This window comes from Rhinoraja longicauda, chromosome 30, assembly GCF_053455715.1.
Source record: "Rhinoraja longicauda isolate Sanriku21f chromosome 30, sRhiLon1.1, whole genome shotgun sequence".
Classification (NCBI taxonomy): domain Eukaryota; kingdom Metazoa; phylum Chordata; class Chondrichthyes; order Rajiformes; family Arhynchobatidae; genus Rhinoraja; species Rhinoraja longicauda.
Window position 1 is genome coordinate 558,461 of NC_135982.1, and position 20,368 is coordinate 578,828.

Below are 20,368 nucleotides of genomic sequence, written 5' to 3' on the forward strand. Positions count from 1 at the left end.
GAGCCCCATGCTCTACTCCCTCTTCACACACGACTGTGTTCCTGCATTCGACACCAACACCATTGTCAAGTTTGCAGACGACACAACGGTGATCGGGCTTATCACCAACGGGGATGAAACAAACTATAGAGCGGAGGTGCAGAACCTGGCGGACTGGTGCTCGGATAACAACCTGTCCCTAACTACCACCAAGACCAAGGAGCAGATCATCAACTTCCGTAGGTCACATAACGGGGAATATGCCCCGATCTCTATCAACGGGGACAGTGTGGAGAGAGTGTCCAGCTTCAAGTTTCTGGACACTCACATTTCGGAGGACCTAACATGGTCCAATAACACTGCTGCGCTGGTCAAGAAGGCACAACAAAGACTGTTCTACTTAAGAACACTGAAAAAGTCTGGTCTACCCCAACAGCTGCTGACGACCTTCTACCGCTGCACCATAGAGAGCATCCTAACGCATGGCATCCCTGTGTGGTACCTCAGCTGCACGGAGGCAGAAAGGAAAGCTCTACAGCGGGTAGTCCATAGAGCTCAGAGGGCCATCGGAACACAGCTACCAGACTTGGAGGGCATCTACAACACACGATGCCTCAGAAAAGCCACCAGCATCCACAAAGACTCTTCACACCCCTGCAACAGTCTGTTCGAACTCCTTCCATCGGGCAGACGATGCAAGGCCTTCTATGCCCGCACCTCCAGACTCAGGAACAGCTTCATCCCCAGGGCCATAGCTGCTATGAACCGGTCCTGCTGAGCCGGATGGCCACAACGCATAGATCAACTTGCACTTTACCCTGTCTAAAAACTGTTACAATTGTTTCGTTTCGTTGGGTTGCTGTTAATTACTTAAATTATTGCATCGTATGGGAGGCGCATTCCCAATCTCGTTGTACCCCTGGGTACAATGACAATAAAGATATATTGTATTGTATTGTATTATAAACAGTTGCGGCCCAACACCGAGCCTTGCGGCACTCCACTCACCACTGCCTGCCATTCTGCAAAAGACCCGTTTACTCCTCTTTGCTTCTTGTCTGCCAATCAATTTTCTATCCATGTCAACACCCTACCCCAATACCACGTGCTCTAATTTTAGTCACTAATCTCCCTTACCTGCGGGACCTTATCAAAGGCTTTCTGAAAGTCTAGATACACTCCATCCACTGGCTCCCCTTCATTCATTTTACTTGTCACGTCCTCAAAATTTTTTAGAAGATTAGTCAAGCATGATTTCCCTTTCATAAATCCATGCTGACTTGGATTTATCCTTTTCCTGCTATCCAAATACTGCTGTCCTTTCTATAGATGTATAACCCTGAATATTAAGTTCCCAGGCCCGATCCTCCTGCAGCCACGTCTCTGTAATCCCCACAATGTCATATCTACCAACCTCTAACTGAACCTCAAGCTCATCTACTTTACTTCTTATACTTCACGCATTTATATACAATATTTTTAATTCCTTACTCATCTCACCCTTCACATCGATCCCTATTACACTTGGCCATACTCTCCTATCCCTTTGTGAGCTTTCTTTACTTCTGGGATCATTAACTATCCCTTTACTCTCTTTCCCTTTAACTCCATCCTTGACTATCCCATTTGACACCCCCCCCCCCCCCCCTTATTTACTTTAAAACCACCCGTGTAGCAGTGGCAAACCTGCCTGCCAGAATGCTAGTTCCCCACCTGTTAAGGGGCAATCCGTCCCTTTTGTACAATTCCCCCTTACCCCAAAACAGATCCCAGTGATCTAAGAATCTAAATCATTGCCCCCTGCACCAGTTCCTCAGCCACACATTCAGGTCCTGTATCTCCCTGTTCCTGCTCTCACCAGCACGAGGAACTGGAAGCAAACCGGAGATAACTTCCCTGGAGGTCCTGCTTTTCAGCATTTTTCCGAGCTCTCTAAAGTCACGCTGCAGAATATTCATCCTTTTCTTTCTGATATCGTTTGTGCCGACATGCACTACCACTTCTGGCTGTTCACCTTCGCCCTTGAGGATTTTCTACACTCTGTCCGTGACATCCTGGATCCTGGCACCAGGGAGGCAGCACACCATCCTCGAATCCCACCTGTTGCTGCAGAAACCCCTGTCCGTACCACGCACAATGGAATCTCCTACTACCATGACGTTGCCTGACGTCGGCCTCTTTGGTTTTGGCTCAACAGCACCTTTTGCTTCTCAAGCCAGTCAGCCGCTCAGTGTGGCAACGTCTTCTTCCCCGACAGCTTCCAAGTGGGTGAACCTGTTCTCAAGAGGTACAACACCCGGGGACCTTTGCATTCCATGTTTCCTTCCCTTTCTCACTGTCACCCACCTTCTCTCTTCCAGTACCTTTGGTGTAACAATCTCACTGTAGGACTTGTCAAGGAACGACTCAGTTTCTCGGACAAACCTGAGGTCATCCACTTGCTTCTCCAGTTTCCCAACACGGTCCTTCAGGAGCTGTACCTGGATACACTTCTCACACTTGTAGCAGCCAGAGGCACCAGCAGTGCCCCTGACCTCCCACATCCTGCAAGCATCACACTTAATCAGCTTGCTTGACATTTCCTTCTTGCGTCTCACCCTCTCCAATGTTTGGTGTGGCATCCTCCCTCAGCCTCCTCGCTGAAGACACGCAGCCAAAGCCTCGCACTTTTCTCACAGGGCACTTCCCTCGACAGGACCGCACCCCTTGAGCAAGCCTTGCTTGTATCAGATGCTAAATTGACTAATTGTCCAATTTACCAATCTTCCCATCTAATTTTTCAGCCAATCCCCACACTCACTCCTAACCTTCCTTCCTCTGATGAGCTTGAAGGTATGTGCTTTGCCCGACCTGCACTCAAAGACTGCTCACCTGCTGTTTGCCCTCTTTTTTAAACCTGCACTCAAGACTCACCAAGTCCAGCCAACGGTCGTTCTCCCTGCTGCTTTGCCCAACCTGCGCTCAAAGACTGCTAAAGTGCCGTTTGCACCCTTTTTATACCTGCGACTCACCAAGTCCAGCCAATGGTCGTTCTCGCTGCTGCTTTGCCCGACCTGCGCTCAAAGACCAAATGGCCAAACATGGGCAAATGAGATTGGCGTAGATGGGGCAAGTTGGTTATTATGGACATGTTGGGACAAAGAAAATCATTAGAATGTTATTAAGCAAAGATATCAGCACACTTTTGCTATCCTCCTATCATTCAATATAAATAGATGTCATAACGTCACTTTTCTTTAATTCTCACACACAGCCTCAATAATGAGACAGCAGGCCAGATGTTCATTTATTTTCTGTTTTTGGAAGCAAGTCCCTGGAACTGTCTTTTATTACAAGCAACAACCTCATATTTGAAGGGATTTCTAGATTCTCAGTAATATCTCAACAATGCAAAAAAAAAATCTATTTATACCATGTTAAATTATCAGTAAAAAAGCATCAAAGATGTCATAGAAACATTAACAGCAATGTCACAGTTAATGTCACATTAACAGCAAAGTTATTTTGAATCATGACTTTATTGCAGGAAATTGTTCAAATACATTCCCATCAATGAAGCACAATGAAGCAAAAGAGAAGCGACAGAGAGATAGCTCACTTTCTTCGGGCACTTTCATCCCCTTACTCCTGTAAATTGAAATAACTCTTGAACTGCCTTTGCAAACTATTTACATCCCTTTCAACCTCAAAACTGCTTGAATATGTATTTAATCTTTCAAGTTTTAAGGTCATAACTGATAGGAGCAGAATTAGACCATTCGGCCCATCAAGTCTACCCCACCATTCAATTATGGCTGATCTCTCTCTCCCCCAAACCCCATTCTCATGCCTTCCCCAACAACCATACTAACCAAGAATCTATCTATCTCTGCTTTCAAAATATCCATTGACTTGGCCTCCAGTCTTCTGTGGCAAAGAATTCCACAGATTCACTACCCTCTGACGAAATAAGTTCTTCTCATCTTCCAAAAGGAACGTCCTTTAATTCTGAGGACCTTTTAGTTTAGTTTAGTTCAGATATTCAGTGCAGAAAAAGACTCTTTGGCCCACCAGGTCGGCGCCGACCAGTGATCCCCACACATTAACACCATTCTACACCCACTAGGGACAATTTTTACATTTACCAAGCCAATTAACCTACATACCTGTATGTCTTTGGAGTCTGGGAGGAAACCGAAGATCTCTGAGAAAACCCACACAGGTCACGGGAAGAACGTACAAACTCCGTACAGACAGTACCCATGGTCAGGATCGAACCTGGGTCTCCGGCGCTGCATTCGCTGTAAGGCAGAAACTCTACCGCTGCACCACCGTGACCGCCCTAGACTCTCCCACAAGTGGAAACATCCTCTCTTTCCAAACTTTTCACTGTTCGGTGCGTTTCAATTAGGTCCCCCCCTCTTTCTTCTAAACTCCAGCGAGGTTTAGGCCCAGTGCCGTCAAACGCTCATCATGTTAACACACTCATTCCTGGGATCATTCTGGGTCCAGCACATTCTTCCTCAGATATGGTGCCCAAACTTGCTCACAATACTCCAAATGTAGCCTGACCAGCGTCTTATAGAGGCTCAGCATGAAATCCCTGTTCTTGTATTCTAGCCCTCTTGGAATAAATGCTAGCAATGCGTTTGGCTTCTTTAATACTGATTCAACTTACAGATTAACCTTTTGGGAATCCTGCACCAGCACTCCCAAGTCCTTTTGCACCTCCGATTTCTGAATTCTCTCCCCATTTAGAAATACTCTATGCCTTTATTCCTACTACCAAAATGCATGACGCCACACTTTGCCACACTATATTCCATCTGCCACTTTTCTCTACCCATTTTCCCAACCTGTCCAAGTCCTTCTGTAAAGTCCCTGCTTTCTCTGCACTACCTGCCACTCCACTCATTTTTGTATCATCCGCAAACTTGGTCACAAAGCCTTCAATCCCCTCATCCAAATCATTAATAGACAACGTGAAGAGTTGCGACCCCTGCGGAACTCCGCTGGTCACTGAGAGCCACCCAGAAAAAAAAAACTTTATTGCCATTCTTTGCCTTCTGCCATGCAGCCAACCTGCTATCCAGGCTAGTATCTGCCTGATTAGTACAGGTGTCAGAGGTTATGGGGAGAAGGCAGGAGAATGGAGTTAGGGGGGGCAGAGACAGATCAACCACGATTGAATAGCGGAGTAGACTTGATCGGCCGAATGGCCTAATTCTGCTCCAAACACTTATGATCTGCCCTTTGATAACATGGGCTCTCATCAGACTCACGTGTGGCACGTTATCAAATGCTTTCTGAAAATCTAAGTAATCAATGTACACTGACTCTCCTTTGTCTGTCCTACTATTTACTTTTTCAAAGAATTCCAGCAGATTCATCAGGCAAGATCTCTCCTTCACAAAACCCATGCTGACGTAGGCCTATTTCATCATGAACTTCGAAATACTCCATAACCTCATCCATTATAATGGACTAAAATTTTACCAACCACTGAAGTCAGACTAATGAGCCTATAGTTCCCACTCTTCTGCTTTGCTCCTTTCTTGTACAGCGGGGTCATATTGGGAATTTGTGAGTCGTCTGGAACCACTCCTGACTCTAGTGATTCTTGAAATATCACTATTGATGCCTCCATAATCTCTAAAGCCACCTCTTTCTGAACCCTCGGGTGCAGTCTATCTGGTCCAGGTGACTTATCCACCTTCAGCCGTTTCAGCACCTTCTCCTTAGTAATAGCCACTCCACTAACTTCACCCTATGACTCTCTTGAATTTCAAGCACATTGCTGGTGTCTTCCACAGTGCAGACTGATGCAAAAAAGTTATTCAACTCCTCTGCCATTTCTTTATTCCCCATTATCACTTTTCCTGCGTCAATTTCCAGTGGTCCAATGTCCACTCTTGCCTCTTTCTTACTCTTTATATAACTGAAGAAACTCTTGCTACACTCTTTTACATTATTAACGATCTTACCTTCGTATTTCATCTTTTCTCCCCATATTGCCTTTTTATTTACCTTCTGTTGTTCTTTAAAAGCTTCCCTATCTCCTGGCTTCCCACGAATCTTTGCAATGTTATATACCTTCTCTTTTGGTTTTATACTGTCCTTGACTTCCCTTGTCAGCCATGGTCGCCTCATTCTCCCCTACAATCTTTCTTCCTTTTTGGAATTTGGAATGAGAAATTAAAGTTATTTTTGTAGAAAACAGTTTGAAACCCTCGCATTAAATGTACCATAGTATCTGCGATCCAAGACACCAATAAATAAATTCCTATACAGATCAAACTATATAAAGAATTTTCTACTTTAAAGAATAATTAACACATGCTAATGATGGTATGTTCTTGTAATTGTCAGAACCTATGCTTCTGCAGTTGTTTGTCATAATTCTTGAGTCAACAATGGCGAGTGATAGCCTAATGGAGGGGGACTGTTTTCATTATTCAGATACCTGGCCTGGGGGAGAATACAGCATGGAAACAGGCCCTTCAGCCAACATGCCAAGCCAACCATCATGCACCTTCTACACTCGTCCCATCTGCCTGCGTGTGGCCGATATCCTTCAAATCCTGTCCTATCCATGTAATTGTCCAAATGTCTTTTAAAAGTTATGATAGTACCTGTCTCAACTACTTCTTCAGACAGCTTGTTCTATATACCCACCACGCTTTGAGTAAAAACTTTCCACTCAGGTTACTATTAAATTTCTCTGCCCTCACCTTAAACCTGTATCCTCTGGTTCTTGATTCACCTACTCTGGGTAAAAGAATCCATGCATTTACCTTATCTATTCTTATAATTATCTTATACACCTCTATAAGATCACCCCTCAACATCCTGCGCTAGCAGGAATAAAATCCTCACTTGCTCAACCTCTTCATATAACTCAGGCCCTGAAATGCTCGCAAAATCCTCGTAAATCTTCCCTGCACCCTCTCTAGCTTAACAACATCCTTCCTATAACAGGGTGACTAAATTGAACACAATACTCCAAATGTCGCCACACCAATGTCTTGTACAACTGCAACATAACCTCCTAAAAATTAGAGCACATTGGAGTAGTGTGCAAAATTAGAGCACATGGTATTGGGTTAGGGTATTGACATGGATAGAGAACTGGTTGGCAGACAAGAAGCAAAGAGTAGCAATTAACGGATCCTTTTCAGAAGGGCAGGCAATGACAAGTGGGGTGCTGCAAGGTTCAGTGCTGGGACCCCAGGTATTTACAATTTATCTATGTATTATTAAAACTATCATCTTGTATATTTGTGTTTGTTTGATTGTACCCGAAATACAGCCAAAACGGTACACGATAGCGCAACAATTTTAGGTCCACCCTACTCACCGTTCGCCTGCGGTCTCGATTGATCGAGTTTTCTTACATTTTAAAAGCAATTAACTTAATAAACTTTAATAAATGCGCTCCCTCCCCCCCGCCGGGAGGACCACCACCCATCTTGGCGTGCCCCACGCCTGACCTTCCCCCCATGGTGCAGCGTGGTGGCAGAGGGTCAAAGAAGATGGCCGTCGCCGTTGAGCTGCCGCTGCAGGAGAGGTTTGCACCCAACGGCTCTCTGGCCGCCGCGATGGCCGCCCGGGGCTGAGGTGAGTGCCTCCCTCTCCTCTTTCCTTTCCCCCCTCGCCCACCCTCGGCCTTGGGGGAGACTCCCCAGCCGGCAACGGGTCCACGGGCCATCAGTTGGGGGAGGGTTGCCGGGCCCGCAGAAGAGGTTTGGATGGAGGGTTGCCGGGCCCGCAGGAGAGGTTTGGACCCAACGGGGGTTGCTGGGCCCGCAGGAGAGTTTGGAACCAACGGGTCCATGCCCATCTAGTATTTAGACGAGAGATTAAATGTAACATCTCCAAGTTTGCGGATGACACAAAGCTGGGTGGCAGAGTGAGCTGTGAGGAGGCAAGAACAGGATTATTATCTGAATGGTGTCAGATTGGGAATAGGGGAGGTGCAACGAGACCCGGGTGTGCTTGTACATCAGTCACTGAAAGTAAGCATGCACATACAGCAGGCAGTGAAGAAAGCTAATGGCATGTTGGCCTTCATTGCGAGAAGATTTGAGTTTAGGAGCAAGGAGGTCCTACTGCAGTTGTACAGTGCCCTGGTGAGACCGCACCTGGATTATTGTGTGCAGTTTTGGTCTCCTAATTTGAGGAAGGACATTATTGATATTGAGGGAGTACAGCGTAGGTTCACCAGGTTAATTCAATAGGCAATAGACAATAGAAAATAGGTGCAGGAGAAGGCCATTCGGCCCTTCGAGCCAGCACCGCCATTCAATGTGATCATGGTTGATCATTCTCAATCAGTACCCCGTTCCTGCCTTCTCCCCATACCCCCTGACTCCGCTATCCTTAAGAGCTCTATCTAGCTCTCTCTTGAATGTATTCAGAGAATTGGCCTCCACTGCCCTCTGAGGCAGAGAATTCCACAGATTCACAACTCTCTGACTAAAAAAGTTTTTCCTCATCTCTGTTCTAAATGGCCTACCCCTTATTCTTAAACTGTGGCCCCTGGTTCTGGACTCCCCCAACATTGGGAACATGTTTCTGCCTCTAACGTGTCCAACCCCTTAATAATTTTATACGTTTCGATAAGATCCCCTCTCATCCTTCTAAATTCCAGTGTATACAAACCTAGTCGCTCCAGTTTTTCAACATATGACAGTCCCTCCATTCCGGGAATTAACCTAGTAAACCTACGCTGCACGCCCTCAATAGCAAGAATATCCTTCCTCAAATTTGGAGACCAAAACTGCACACAGTACTCCAGGTGTGGTCTCACTAGGGCCCTGTACAACTGCAGAAGGACCTCTTTGCTCCTATACTCAACTCCTCTTGTTATGAAGGCCAACATTCCATTGGCTTTCTTCACTGCCTGCTGTACCTGCATGCTTCCTTTCAGTGACTGATGCACTAAGACACCCAGATCACGTTGTACATCCCCTTTTCCTAACTTGACACCATTCAGATAATAATCTGCCTTCCTATTCTTACCACCAAAGTGGATAACCTCACACTTATCTACATTAAACTGCATCTGCCATGCATCCACCCACTCACACAACCTGTCCAAGTCACCCTGCAACCTCATAGCATCTTCCTCACAGTTCACACTGCCACCTAGCTTTGTATCATCGGCAAATTTTCTAATGGTACTTTTAATCCCTTCAACCAAGTCATTGATGTATATTGTAAATAGCTGCGGTCCCAACACCGAGCCTTGCGGTACCCCACTAGTCACTGCCTGCCATTCTGAAAGGGACCCATTTATCCCCACTCTTTGCTTTCTGTCTGTCAACCAACTTTCTATCCATGTCAGTACCCTACCTCCAATACCATGTGCTCTAATTTTGCCCACCAATCTCCTATTCCCGGGATGGTGAGACTGACATGAGGAAAGAATGGGTCGACTGGGCTGGTATTCACCGGAATTTAGAAGGATGAGAGGGGATAGAATAGAAACATATAAAATTCTTAAGGGATTGGACAGGCTAGATGCAGGAACGATGTTCCCCATGTTGGGGAAGTCCAGAACCAGGGATCACAGTTTAATAATAAGGGGGATGCCATTTGGGACTGATATGAGGACAATCTTCTTCAGCCAGAGAGTTGTGAATCTGTGGAATTCTCGGTCACAGAAGGCAGTGGTGGCCAATTCACTAGATGTTTTCAAGAGATAGTTAGATTTAGCTCTTAGGGCTAATGGAATCAAGGGATACGGGAAAAAAGCAGGAACGGGTACTGATTTTGGATGATCAGCCATGATCATATTGGAAAAAAAATGGAGGGGGTACAGAGGAGATTTACTAGAATGTTGCCTGGGTTTCAGCACTTAAGCTACAGAGAGAGGTTGAACAGGTTGGGTCTTTATTCTTTGGAGCGTAGAAGGTTGAGGGGGGACTTGATAGAAGTTTTTAAAATTTTAAGAGGGACCGACAGAGTTGACGTGGGTAGGCTTTTCCCCTTGAGAGTGGGGAAGATTCCAACAAGGGGACATAACTTTAGAATTGAGGGACAAAAGTTTAGGGGTAACATGAGGGGTAACTTCTTTACTCAGAGGGTGGTGGCTGTATGGAATGGGCTTCCGGTGGAAGTGGTGGAGGCAGGCTCGATTTTATTATTTAAGAGTAAATTGGATAGGTATATGGATGAGAGGGGATTGGAGGGTTATGGTCTGAGAGCAGGTAGATGAGACTAGATCAGAGAGAGTGGTCGGCGTGGACTGGTAGGGCCGAACGGGCCTGTTTCCGTGCTGTAGTTGTTATATGGTTATATGGTTATATGGAATGGCGGTGCTGGCTCGAAGGGCCAAATGTCCTACTCCTGCATCTATTTTCTGTTTCCCAACTTCTATACTCAATACTCGCTTGATGAAGCCTACTTGACCACACTATCTAACTGTGCTACCACCTCAAGGAACAATGTGCCTGCTAGATCCCTCTGCTCTACAACACAACCAGAGCCCTGCCATTCACTGTGTAGGTCCTCCTGGGGTTTGACTTCCCATAATGCACCACCTTGCACTTATTTGTATTAAACTCCATTAACCATTCCTCAGCCCATCTGCTCAACCGATCAAGATCTTGCTGTAATATTTGATGACCATCTTTACCATCTATGATGCCACCCACTTTGTGTCATCTGCAAAGTTGCTAATCATGCCTTGTACATTCTCATCCAAATTGTTGCCGAACAACCACACCAATCCAGGTCCAGGAGCATCCACAATCCTTCTACTGCTTCTCTGCTCCGTTTGTCTGATCTCCTCCAGCTAAATAGTACTTTATTTGTCACATATGCAACTGCACAGTGTAATTCTTTTAGCAAATATTACACATGCAGGCACCGCCATTTTTGGCGTCATTATTCAAAGTCCATTGTCTTGGTTGGCCCTAAAGGCACTGGAGGCATTACCCCGGTTCACTCTCCTACTGGCCCGTGCTCCCCACGTCCAACGTCTCCAGCTTCCTCCTGGTCCCGCCATCCCCCGTGCCTTCAGGTGGGTTACCGGTCCAGCCAACTCATGAGCCTTTGAGCAGGCCCCTGGTTACACCATCCGACCAGCCTTAAGGCGGGTTACCATTTATAACCCATCAAAATCATTTTCACTCTTACAACACTGACCTTCCGAAAAATCTTCCCAAACTTAATAGCTGCATGAACAACACTCATGCCTTCAACTGTCAAGGGTCTCAGCTATGGAATTGCCTCTGTCTTTCTGCAATTTTCTTCCTTTAATACAATCTTTTCAAACACAAGTCTTTTAACAAACCTCTTGCCATCTTCTTTAATATCTCTTGTAGCTTTGCATTAACAATTTTGTTTGATAACACTCCTGGCCAACCTGATACAATAAGTTGATTTACACCAGATTCTCAGAAGAGATTTAGGAAGGCTCAAAGCCTAAAAGGCTGAAGGCATAGTTGCCAATGGTTGGGTATGAAAATATTTTCAACTGCCTTAACCTGTTAATCTAATTTCCCACTGCATAATGCAAGTTTAATGTATACTTGAAGAAAAGGGCCTTTACCTTCATGTAGCAGCTAGGGCATAACCATAGGAAAATATTTCATGCTATGACATCCAGGCTGGAAAAGGCTACAAATAATGATGTAATTGAGGAATTTGAACAAGGATTAAAATTTTACAAATGAGGTGATGGGAGACTTGGATCCTGTGTAGGTCAGCAAGGACCAAATTGGTTTTTGTTTTGGTGAACCATACATGCTTAACCAGAATAATGACAATAATATCAACAATACTCCATAAAGGAAATGTTCAATACATTCAAGTTTATAGAAATACAACATATCATTTAGCAAATGTGACCAAATATCAAAAGTATTTATTACCACTAACCTTTCAAAGATCTAGACTCATCACTGCAAACTCAAATATTCAGCTGTTTTTTTAACAGATAGGGTGAATGCATAGAGTCTCTCATGCAGAGTAGGGGAATCAAGAATTAAAGGACATAGGTTCAATGTGAGCAGGGCAAGATTTAATAGGAACGCGAAGTGCAATTCTTTCACACAGAGGGGGTTTGGTATATGGAATGCTGCCAGAGGAGGTAGTTGAGGCAGATACTATACAACATTTAAAAGGCATCCAGACAGGTACATGGATAGGAAAGGTTTAAGGCCCTGTCCCAGTTAGGCGTTTTTGAAGGCGACTGCCGGCGACTGCCATAGTCGTAGCAGGTCGCTGAAAAACTGGCAACTGGACCCTCCCTACGACAATGTCTACGACAAGATGCAACAACCTACCACCTAGTTGATGTCAAGCTACGGCAAGCTACCGAAAACCAGCGACCCAATCGCCGCAAGTAGAACGTTCACCTACGACCGCACCTACGACGACACCCACGACAACCTACCACCAGAGGCGGCAACCTAAGTCAACCTACATCTACCCGCAACAAGCTACGACAAGCTATGACCCTAAAGACTGAAGACAATTCACGTTTCATCCACTTTCCCTATAAAAGGGGGTGGTAGGGTTTCCAAACATTCTGCATCATGACTATTTGAAAGTGAATACCCATGAGAAACTACTCTGAAATGTAATAACTTCATACATCAATTTTCCGTCAAAATGTCAAGAATTTCCTTTATTGATATTCAAACAAAATTTTTTTAAAAGGTTGAAAAGAACATACAACAGTGCATACAAAAATATTGTAATAAACTTCAATAAATTTCAATAAACTTCAAACTTTAAAATTCAAACTTTAAAAAGAATACAAGTGCAAAAACATACAAAACCTAACATCATTTATGGACACATTACACTGATGGATGATCAGATCAAGTCTACACATGGAATTCGCCGGTCAGCACCGGCGACAACCTACGTCACCTGGCGACAACCGGGCGACAACCTACGTCACCTGGCGACAACCTTGCAACAGCGCCCACGCCAGGAGACGTCAAGCTACGCTCATTGGCATCAAACCAACAGTCGACGAAAATGTTTAAGCCTTCGCAAAATCCAGCTGCAACCAGAAAAATGCTACGACTCTTTTGAGACTATTCACGACCATGCACGCGACCCCCGACGACCATGTGGTGACAGCCGAGTCGCCTAAAAAAATCGTCGAATTGGGACAGGGGCTTTAGCGGGTGTGACAACTCGTTCTCCCCAACGGATGCTCTGATCCCAGTCAGCGGCTAACAGGCCAGAAGAAGCCAACGATCAGCACCACAAACAGGGCCTGGAAAGAGCTGAGGCCAGTGTCCGAAGATAAACTGCTGTGGTCAATTTGCTGTCATTGGATCAACACCCTGCACCTCGTCAGCCCTACTCCTTATAAACCAAGGGAGTTCCAGCCAGGGAGAGGGGAGATGAAACAGGACCAGAAGACAGGAGGTAGACACAAAATGCTGGAGTAACTCAGCAGGACAGGCAGCATCTCCGGAGAGAAGGAATAGGTGACGTTTTGGGTCAAGATCCTTCTTCAGACCAGCATTTAAACCAGCATCTGCAGTTCTTTTCTACACAATAAGACAGGAGAACAGGAGAAGGGGAGAGAAAGTGGAAGACCCCCGACTAACTATGGCTCTTTTTACAGGCTCGGAAGAAGAGTGAGCCACCAGGACAAGCCCAAGACTGCCAGCAGCTCCGAGGTCAGAGTGAGCTACTGGGACAAATTCAAGGTTGCCAGTGCCTTCTCACTGACGACAACGAACTGCGCCTGCAGGCGGACCCAGACTTTCTCGTTTCTATAATCCTTAATTATAAATAAAGTATATCACTCAAGTTCACCCTACTGTGAGTGCCTGTGTAATCATTGTTGACCTGGCATCATCCCTGGTGCTACATTCGATATGGGCCAAATTAGTCCCATGCAAAGGTGGGACAAGAGTAGATGGCGCAGGGCATCTTAGTCAGCATGGACAAGTTGGGCTGAAGGGCCCGTTTCCATGCTGCGTGACTCTATACACGAGTTACACAATATTTGGTATTTAAACCAGTGAATCTGGCCCTTTTGTAGTCAAACAGTTTTATAATAATGTAAAAATGAATCTCCTATTCTCTTCTGAAACAGTGTGAAAATGCAAAATGTTTTACACTCTAATAATATTTTAATAATCTACCCAGTACACATTGGATAAAACTTGACACATCTGATCATGTGTGGTTTTGTCCATTACAATTTAAACCATTGCAAAGATGCACTAACATTTGAGAGTTAATATCATTATCGAAACCAGATAAATTTATGGAAATTACAACCATTTCCCCAAAATATCCTGTCATCTCATTTTCAAAATAGTGCATTTCAAAATAATACAGATGCATTACATTTATCAGCATCACACTCTTATGCAGTATATGCCTATTTCTCATTGCAGAACTGCATCATTTAAACACAGCTACCAGAAATATTAACAAAAGTATAATTGAAAATATTTTACTTAAATTAATGAACATATTGAAATCACGCCAACAAAAATTATTTACACTCAAAGCAAATATCCATGTGTCAAAATATTTTATTTTAGCTTTGGCTGGTAGAAGCACCACAACCCAATGAAAGATCATAACAAAAGATGTCATCTGAGAAAAATAACCCACTGCAAACAGAGACTGGTAATAAAATTAACAATGCCAAAATTCAATGACAATCACTAAGCAACAGTCACGATCAGCATTAAGGTGCACCTCTCCCACCCCCACCATCTGCATAAAAAGCTTTCTCAATAAACGATGCAAAAGCAATCTTTACACGTACCCTCATTATTTTCAGGATGCATTTCAGTTCAGAATGTTTATATTAACTAGCATTCATGTCCACGTCCCTCACCAGATGTATTTCACTATCCTTTCAGATCACCAACTTCCACTGTGAACATTTAGCATGCATAGCCAGCACAATAGGTAGAGATAAAAATAAATGCAACACAGACGCAGCCAAGATGACTATTAAATACGCCTCAGCCTACAGTGGACAGCACTCCATTTTTTCCTCTTGTGTTGTGCTGCCAGTATATTACACGCTACCAAATCCACTCACTGACACGTAAAAAGGAAATAAAAATCAAATTTGTGCAGATAGACAGCTTTAGAACGCACCAGAATCCCTGCAGCTCTTCAGCACACCATCCTACTCGCAATATGATGCAGAGCGTCCGAAAATACCATTCCCCTTTCCTCTTCCTATCGCTGCTACTGAATACTGATAGACACCAAGGACAAAAGGAGGAACCGGCATGAACATTAAGAGCAAATATTTAATGGAACACTGGCTTTCTGATCATCTAGCTTCATGTAACCAAGCACTGGGTGTTGCTTTCCCTTGAGAGTCTCTGGGCAATTTCTGAGCTAGAAGAAAAACCAGGCATGGAAGTTAAAGGGAAATGGCAATGTTTAAATGTTGCCTATTATTAACAAAGTGTGTGCCATTCTAATGAAATAATATCCTTTCCTCCATAGAATAATTCTCAAGGTTTTACTAAATATGTAAAATTACCTTGATTAAATTTTTTTTTTAAAAAGCATCTGTTAAGTTGGATTTTTATCCTTCTGGAATTCAGATTTCCACATGTGCTAAGTTTCATACAACAGACAAATAAATTGCACCAATCCACTACAAGATTATTAGATCATCTGCTTTAATTCAAAACTGAACTTAAATATAATTAATTAGTGCCCAAAACAGCAAAGCAAGCTTTGAATGAATAACACCAGTAAAATCAATTTTAAATTTTGTAATTAATTCTCTTTATTATTTCTCTTCAGAAAAATTCTCGCAAACTTACACCAGTCATAGCAACGCAGGAGATAGTCATGCTATTTTTTACACGATGAATTTCCCAGTCCTGCAATTCTTTTTGCCTGTGTATTTGTGCAATTCCGCTTAGAAAACAGAAACTGAACCTGATTCCACTACTCCTAAAGGCAGTGTATTCTAGATCATAACTACTCCAGACAATTGATTTTTCTCACATCCCCTTCAGTTCTTCTGATAGTCATCTTAAACTTGTTCTTTTAAATGTCCTTAGTTCTTCCACAACGTTCTTCAACCCCATTCTCCTGCCTTCGCCCCTTAACCTTTGGTACCCTTACTAATCAAGAATCTATCAATCTCTGCTTTAAAAATACCCAATGATATGACGTCCACAGCCATCTGTGGCAATGAATTCCACAGATTTACCACCATCTAAAGAAATTCCTCCTTATCTCCGTTTTGAACATACCTAGTTTATTCCAATGCCATGCCCTGATTCCAGACTTTCCCATTATTTTAAACCATCTTTCCTTCTCCACTTTATCTAAGCCTTGCATTATCCAATAGGTTTCAATGAGATTTCAAAGTGAACAACGTCCTTTGACGCATCTGCTTGTTACCTGTTCAATAAACTCCAGCAGATTTGTCAGGCAAGACAAAACCTTTACAAAACCTTAACAAAACCTTTCTGACTTTGGCCTATTTTATCATGCGCTTCCAAGTACATCAAAACCTCATCCTTAATATTGGACCTTTCAACTTCCCAAGCATCTTCTCCTCAGTAATAACAGCTAAGTAATAGTAATAAGGGGGGGGGGGGTGGGGGGAAGGATGTGAAAGCCTTGATGGGTAGAGAAAAGATTTATTGGAATGGTTCCAGGAATGAAGGGCACAAAGCTACACATGTGGAATCTTGAGTAAAACACAAAGGAACCAAAAAATGGCAGATAAACTGGATGTTTTTTTTGCATCAGTCTTCACAGTGGAAGAAACCAGCAATGCGCCATAAATTCAAGGGAATCAGGGAGCAGAAGTGCAGTCGCTATTTAGTTTAGTATCTCCAAACAAAACAAAATTGCGACCGCACTCACTTCAGCTCCCTATCTCCGGAAAGAAGTGAAGCAGGTTAATTATGAGGGTTAGATGGGACTGTGAGATGTCATTGGCAAGTTGGATTAAAGAGAATCCCAAAGGCCTTTTAGTCCTACATTAAAAACAAGAGGGTAATTACGGAGAAGGTAGGACCACACCAGGGGAGAATTTATATCTGGAGTCAGAGGATGTTAAGCAAGGTACAAAATGGGTACCTTGTTGTTCCTTTAAGGGAACTGGCAAATTCCAGGAAATTTTCAGCTGGTGAGCATCACATCAGTGGCAAGAAAGCTATTGGAGAGGATTCTTAGGGATAGATTTATTCACGTTTGGGAGAGAATAAACTCAATTAAGGACAGTCAGCATGGCTTTGTGCCAGACAGGTCATTTCTTACAGGTTTGTTTAAGTCTTTTGAGAAGGTGACAAAGGAGGGGAGGGCAATGGATGTTGTCTATATGAAACTTAGTGAGACATCTGACAAGGTTCCTTGTGCAAGGCTTATGCAGTAGATTAAGATGCATGGGATCCACAATTACTTGGTAGTCTGGATTCAGAACTGTCTTGCCTATAGAAAACAGAGGCGAGTGGTGGAAGGGTGTAATTCTGGCTGGAAGTTTGTGACCAGTGGTTTGCACATGGAGCAGTGCTGAGACCTCTGTATGCAACTTTATCAAGGCTTATGGATGGGATGGCTGGTAAGTTTGCAAATGACCCAAAAATTGGTGAAGTTGCAGACATTGAAGGCGGCTGTCAAACGTTACAGCAGAATGTTGATCAGTTACAGATGTAAGCGAACAAATGGCAGATGGTGTTTAATCGTGGCTAGTGTGAGGAGGTTGAATGCGAGGGTGAAGTATAGTTGGCTGGATCCATGAAAGTAATAACGTACAGAAGGATCTTGGGTCCAAGTTCATAGAGTCCTGAAAGTGGCAACACATAGAATGATAAAGGCAGCATAAATGTATGCTTGCCTTCATTGGTCAGAGTAAGGCAAGAACTTTTGCTGCTCTATAAAACTAGGGTTAGGTCGCATTTGGAGTATTACATGCAGTTCTGGTCACCACTTTGGAGAGGGTGCAGAAGAGATTTATCTGGATTAGAGACCATTAGTTATAAGGACAGGTTGGACAAATTTGGATTGATTTCTCTGGAACATCAGAAGCTGAAGGAGACATGACAGAAGTATGCAAAATTACAAGAGGCATAGACAGATACAGGCATATTCAGAACCATTTACCCAGCATGTAAATGTCAAATACTAGAGGATATGGCCATAAGGTAAAAGAGGGAAAGTTTAATGGATAGTTGTGGGGCAAATTTCTCCACCCCCACAGAGAATGGCATGTGCCAGGAACGCACCTCCAAGGGTGGTGTTGGAGGCAGATCATGATGTTTATGAGACTTCTAGTTAGGCACGTTAATAAGCAGGGAAAGAGGGATATGGAGCTCATGCGGGCTGAAATAATTAGTTTAAGTAGGCATCTTGTTCAGCAGAGACATTGTGGGCCAAAGGGCCTGCTCCTGTACTGTACGATTCTATGTTGTATGTTCTATATCAGTTCACTGCTTTAACACTAACATTTTATGCCCTCTTCAAATTTTAAAATAGTGTAATTCAGTGATTTATTTTAAAAATCCATGGTCATAGCACCAACCACTGATGAAAACCACAAAATTCCTTCCCTTCAAAAATTTACTTTTTACTTGGTCCCGTCTCCATTTCATAAGTCATTCTGGCATACATGCTGCTCTTGACTCTTTTATTCCATTGGTTTCAAATTTTATGAATTAGTTCATCAGTAGCATTTTTATAAACACTTTTGGAAGCACGTGACATTTAAATCATCAAATCTCTGTGTTCATTAGAAAAGCATACTATTCATACACTAGTACTAAGCATTTTTGTTTATGAAAGAATTTTATTTTAACCAAAATGTTCATTTAATGATACAAAGCCATTTTCTATTTTTACTGTACAGTGCTCCAAAAGAAAAACTGTCACTATGCATTTTATATTACTTCAGCATTTAAATGAAAAATGTCCAAAATAAAGTCTGGGGCCACATTATAATTTAAAGCTAAAAAGCAATTGGATTTATAAAACCAATTAGCATTTATTTTTTAAAATAGCAAACAACAAATGCAAAAGATAAACAGAAAATGCTGGAGGAACTCAGCAGGTCAGGCAGCATCTCTGAAGACCTACTGTATATATTTTCACCAGTGATGCTGCCTGATCCGATGTTAGTCCAGCATTTTGTGTCTATCTTTGTTATAAACCAGCAGCTAGTTCCTTTTTATTACATTTTATAACAAAAATGCAAAGATGTATTACAAGCATTAAATGCCTACTTAGGACTAACAAACTGGTATTTTAATAATAATTGCAGCACCAGTAAACTACATTTTCAAATAATGGAGTACAGCAATAATTAAATGTATATATTTCAGTCTTTTTAATGGTTAAATCAATATTAAACCACTCTCATGTACAAGATTAGCACCTTTTCTAGTTTCTTAATGTAAATAAAACCATGGGCCTAAACATGTGCACTAATCAGCCTCACAAGGCTCGACTGGAGTAATGAAAACTCTTCAACGGTGCCTTTCATTTCCCATTATTTGCTTTGCGATCAGCATTACTCAAGCAACGTCCTTAATCGTTCACAAAACCAAGCAGTCCCATGGCCACAAGGAACAAAAAGCTGACTATTTATTACCTGCTAAAATCAGTGTCAGAGTGGCTTAGCCAGCAGATCTTCAGCAAGGCTCACAAAATGATAGGAGCATTATCCAACTGCCTGCTAAATTGCATATAATCATATTAGGCACAAGATCGAGTCAATTTTACATGGAAATTATACTACGGACTTATTACTATACTAACACGTGTGATTTAAAAAGAGCAGAATGACTGCACCTGAAGAAACGTGTGTTTTTTTAACCAACATTTAATAGCAGAGTTGCATTGCCACAACTAACCACAATCATTGAAATCAGTGGTTGATTGAGTTGGCTTGATTCACTGATATTTAAGTACTGGGGCATCTCCAGGCTTCATCAATGCAAGTTCACACAACAAACAATGCAGATATTTGCATATCTAATTGCCAAGATTAGCATTTTCAAAAGGTTGACAGGAAGGAGAAATACTGTAGCTCAAACATTTCACCATGTTGATACTTTTGTTAATACTTGAAGTACAGACTTCTCAATAGAAATCTATATTATGCTTTATTAAACAAAAATAAAGAGGCCCAAATTAAAAATGTTTAATTCAGTGTTTTCCTTTACTTTTCTCTGTCCAATCTTTTAAAACATTTGTGCTATTTTTCTTTTTGCGCATCTCGTCACACACAATGCACCATTCTCTAATCATGAAGAGAAGGAACAGCTGTTACTGGCCCTGGAACCATTCATTATATTTATGAAACGTTTTTATTCACAAAATGCTGGAGTAACTCAGCAGGTCAGGCAGCATCTCAGGAGAGAAGGAATGGGTGACGTTTCGGGTCAAGACCCTTCAAGAAGGGTCTATATTTATAAACACCTTTAACAAT

General features: G+C 42.8%; 1 protein-coding gene across 5 annotated transcripts in view; it reads right to left on the reverse strand.

Moving 5' to 3' along the window:
* Window positions 1-20,368, reverse strand: part of prkcz (protein kinase C, zeta) — a 426,501-nt gene that overhangs the window by 334,278 nt on the left and 71,855 nt on the right. Inside the window, exon 1 of one of the 5 annotated variants that reach the window (XM_078425703.1) lies at window positions 15,061-15,241. The exons of 3 other annotated variants lie outside the window; for them this stretch is intronic. Coding sequence is in view for 1 of the 2 variants with exons in the window: in XM_078425702.1 (XP_078281828.1) it covers window positions 14,720-14,741 (22 nt within the window). In the remaining variant the exon portion in view is untranslated. Of the gene's footprint in view, window positions 1-14,719; window positions 14,787-15,060; window positions 15,242-20,368 lie in introns of those variants that run through there. One more of the 5 variants, XM_078425702.1, reaches the window with a different exon arrangement.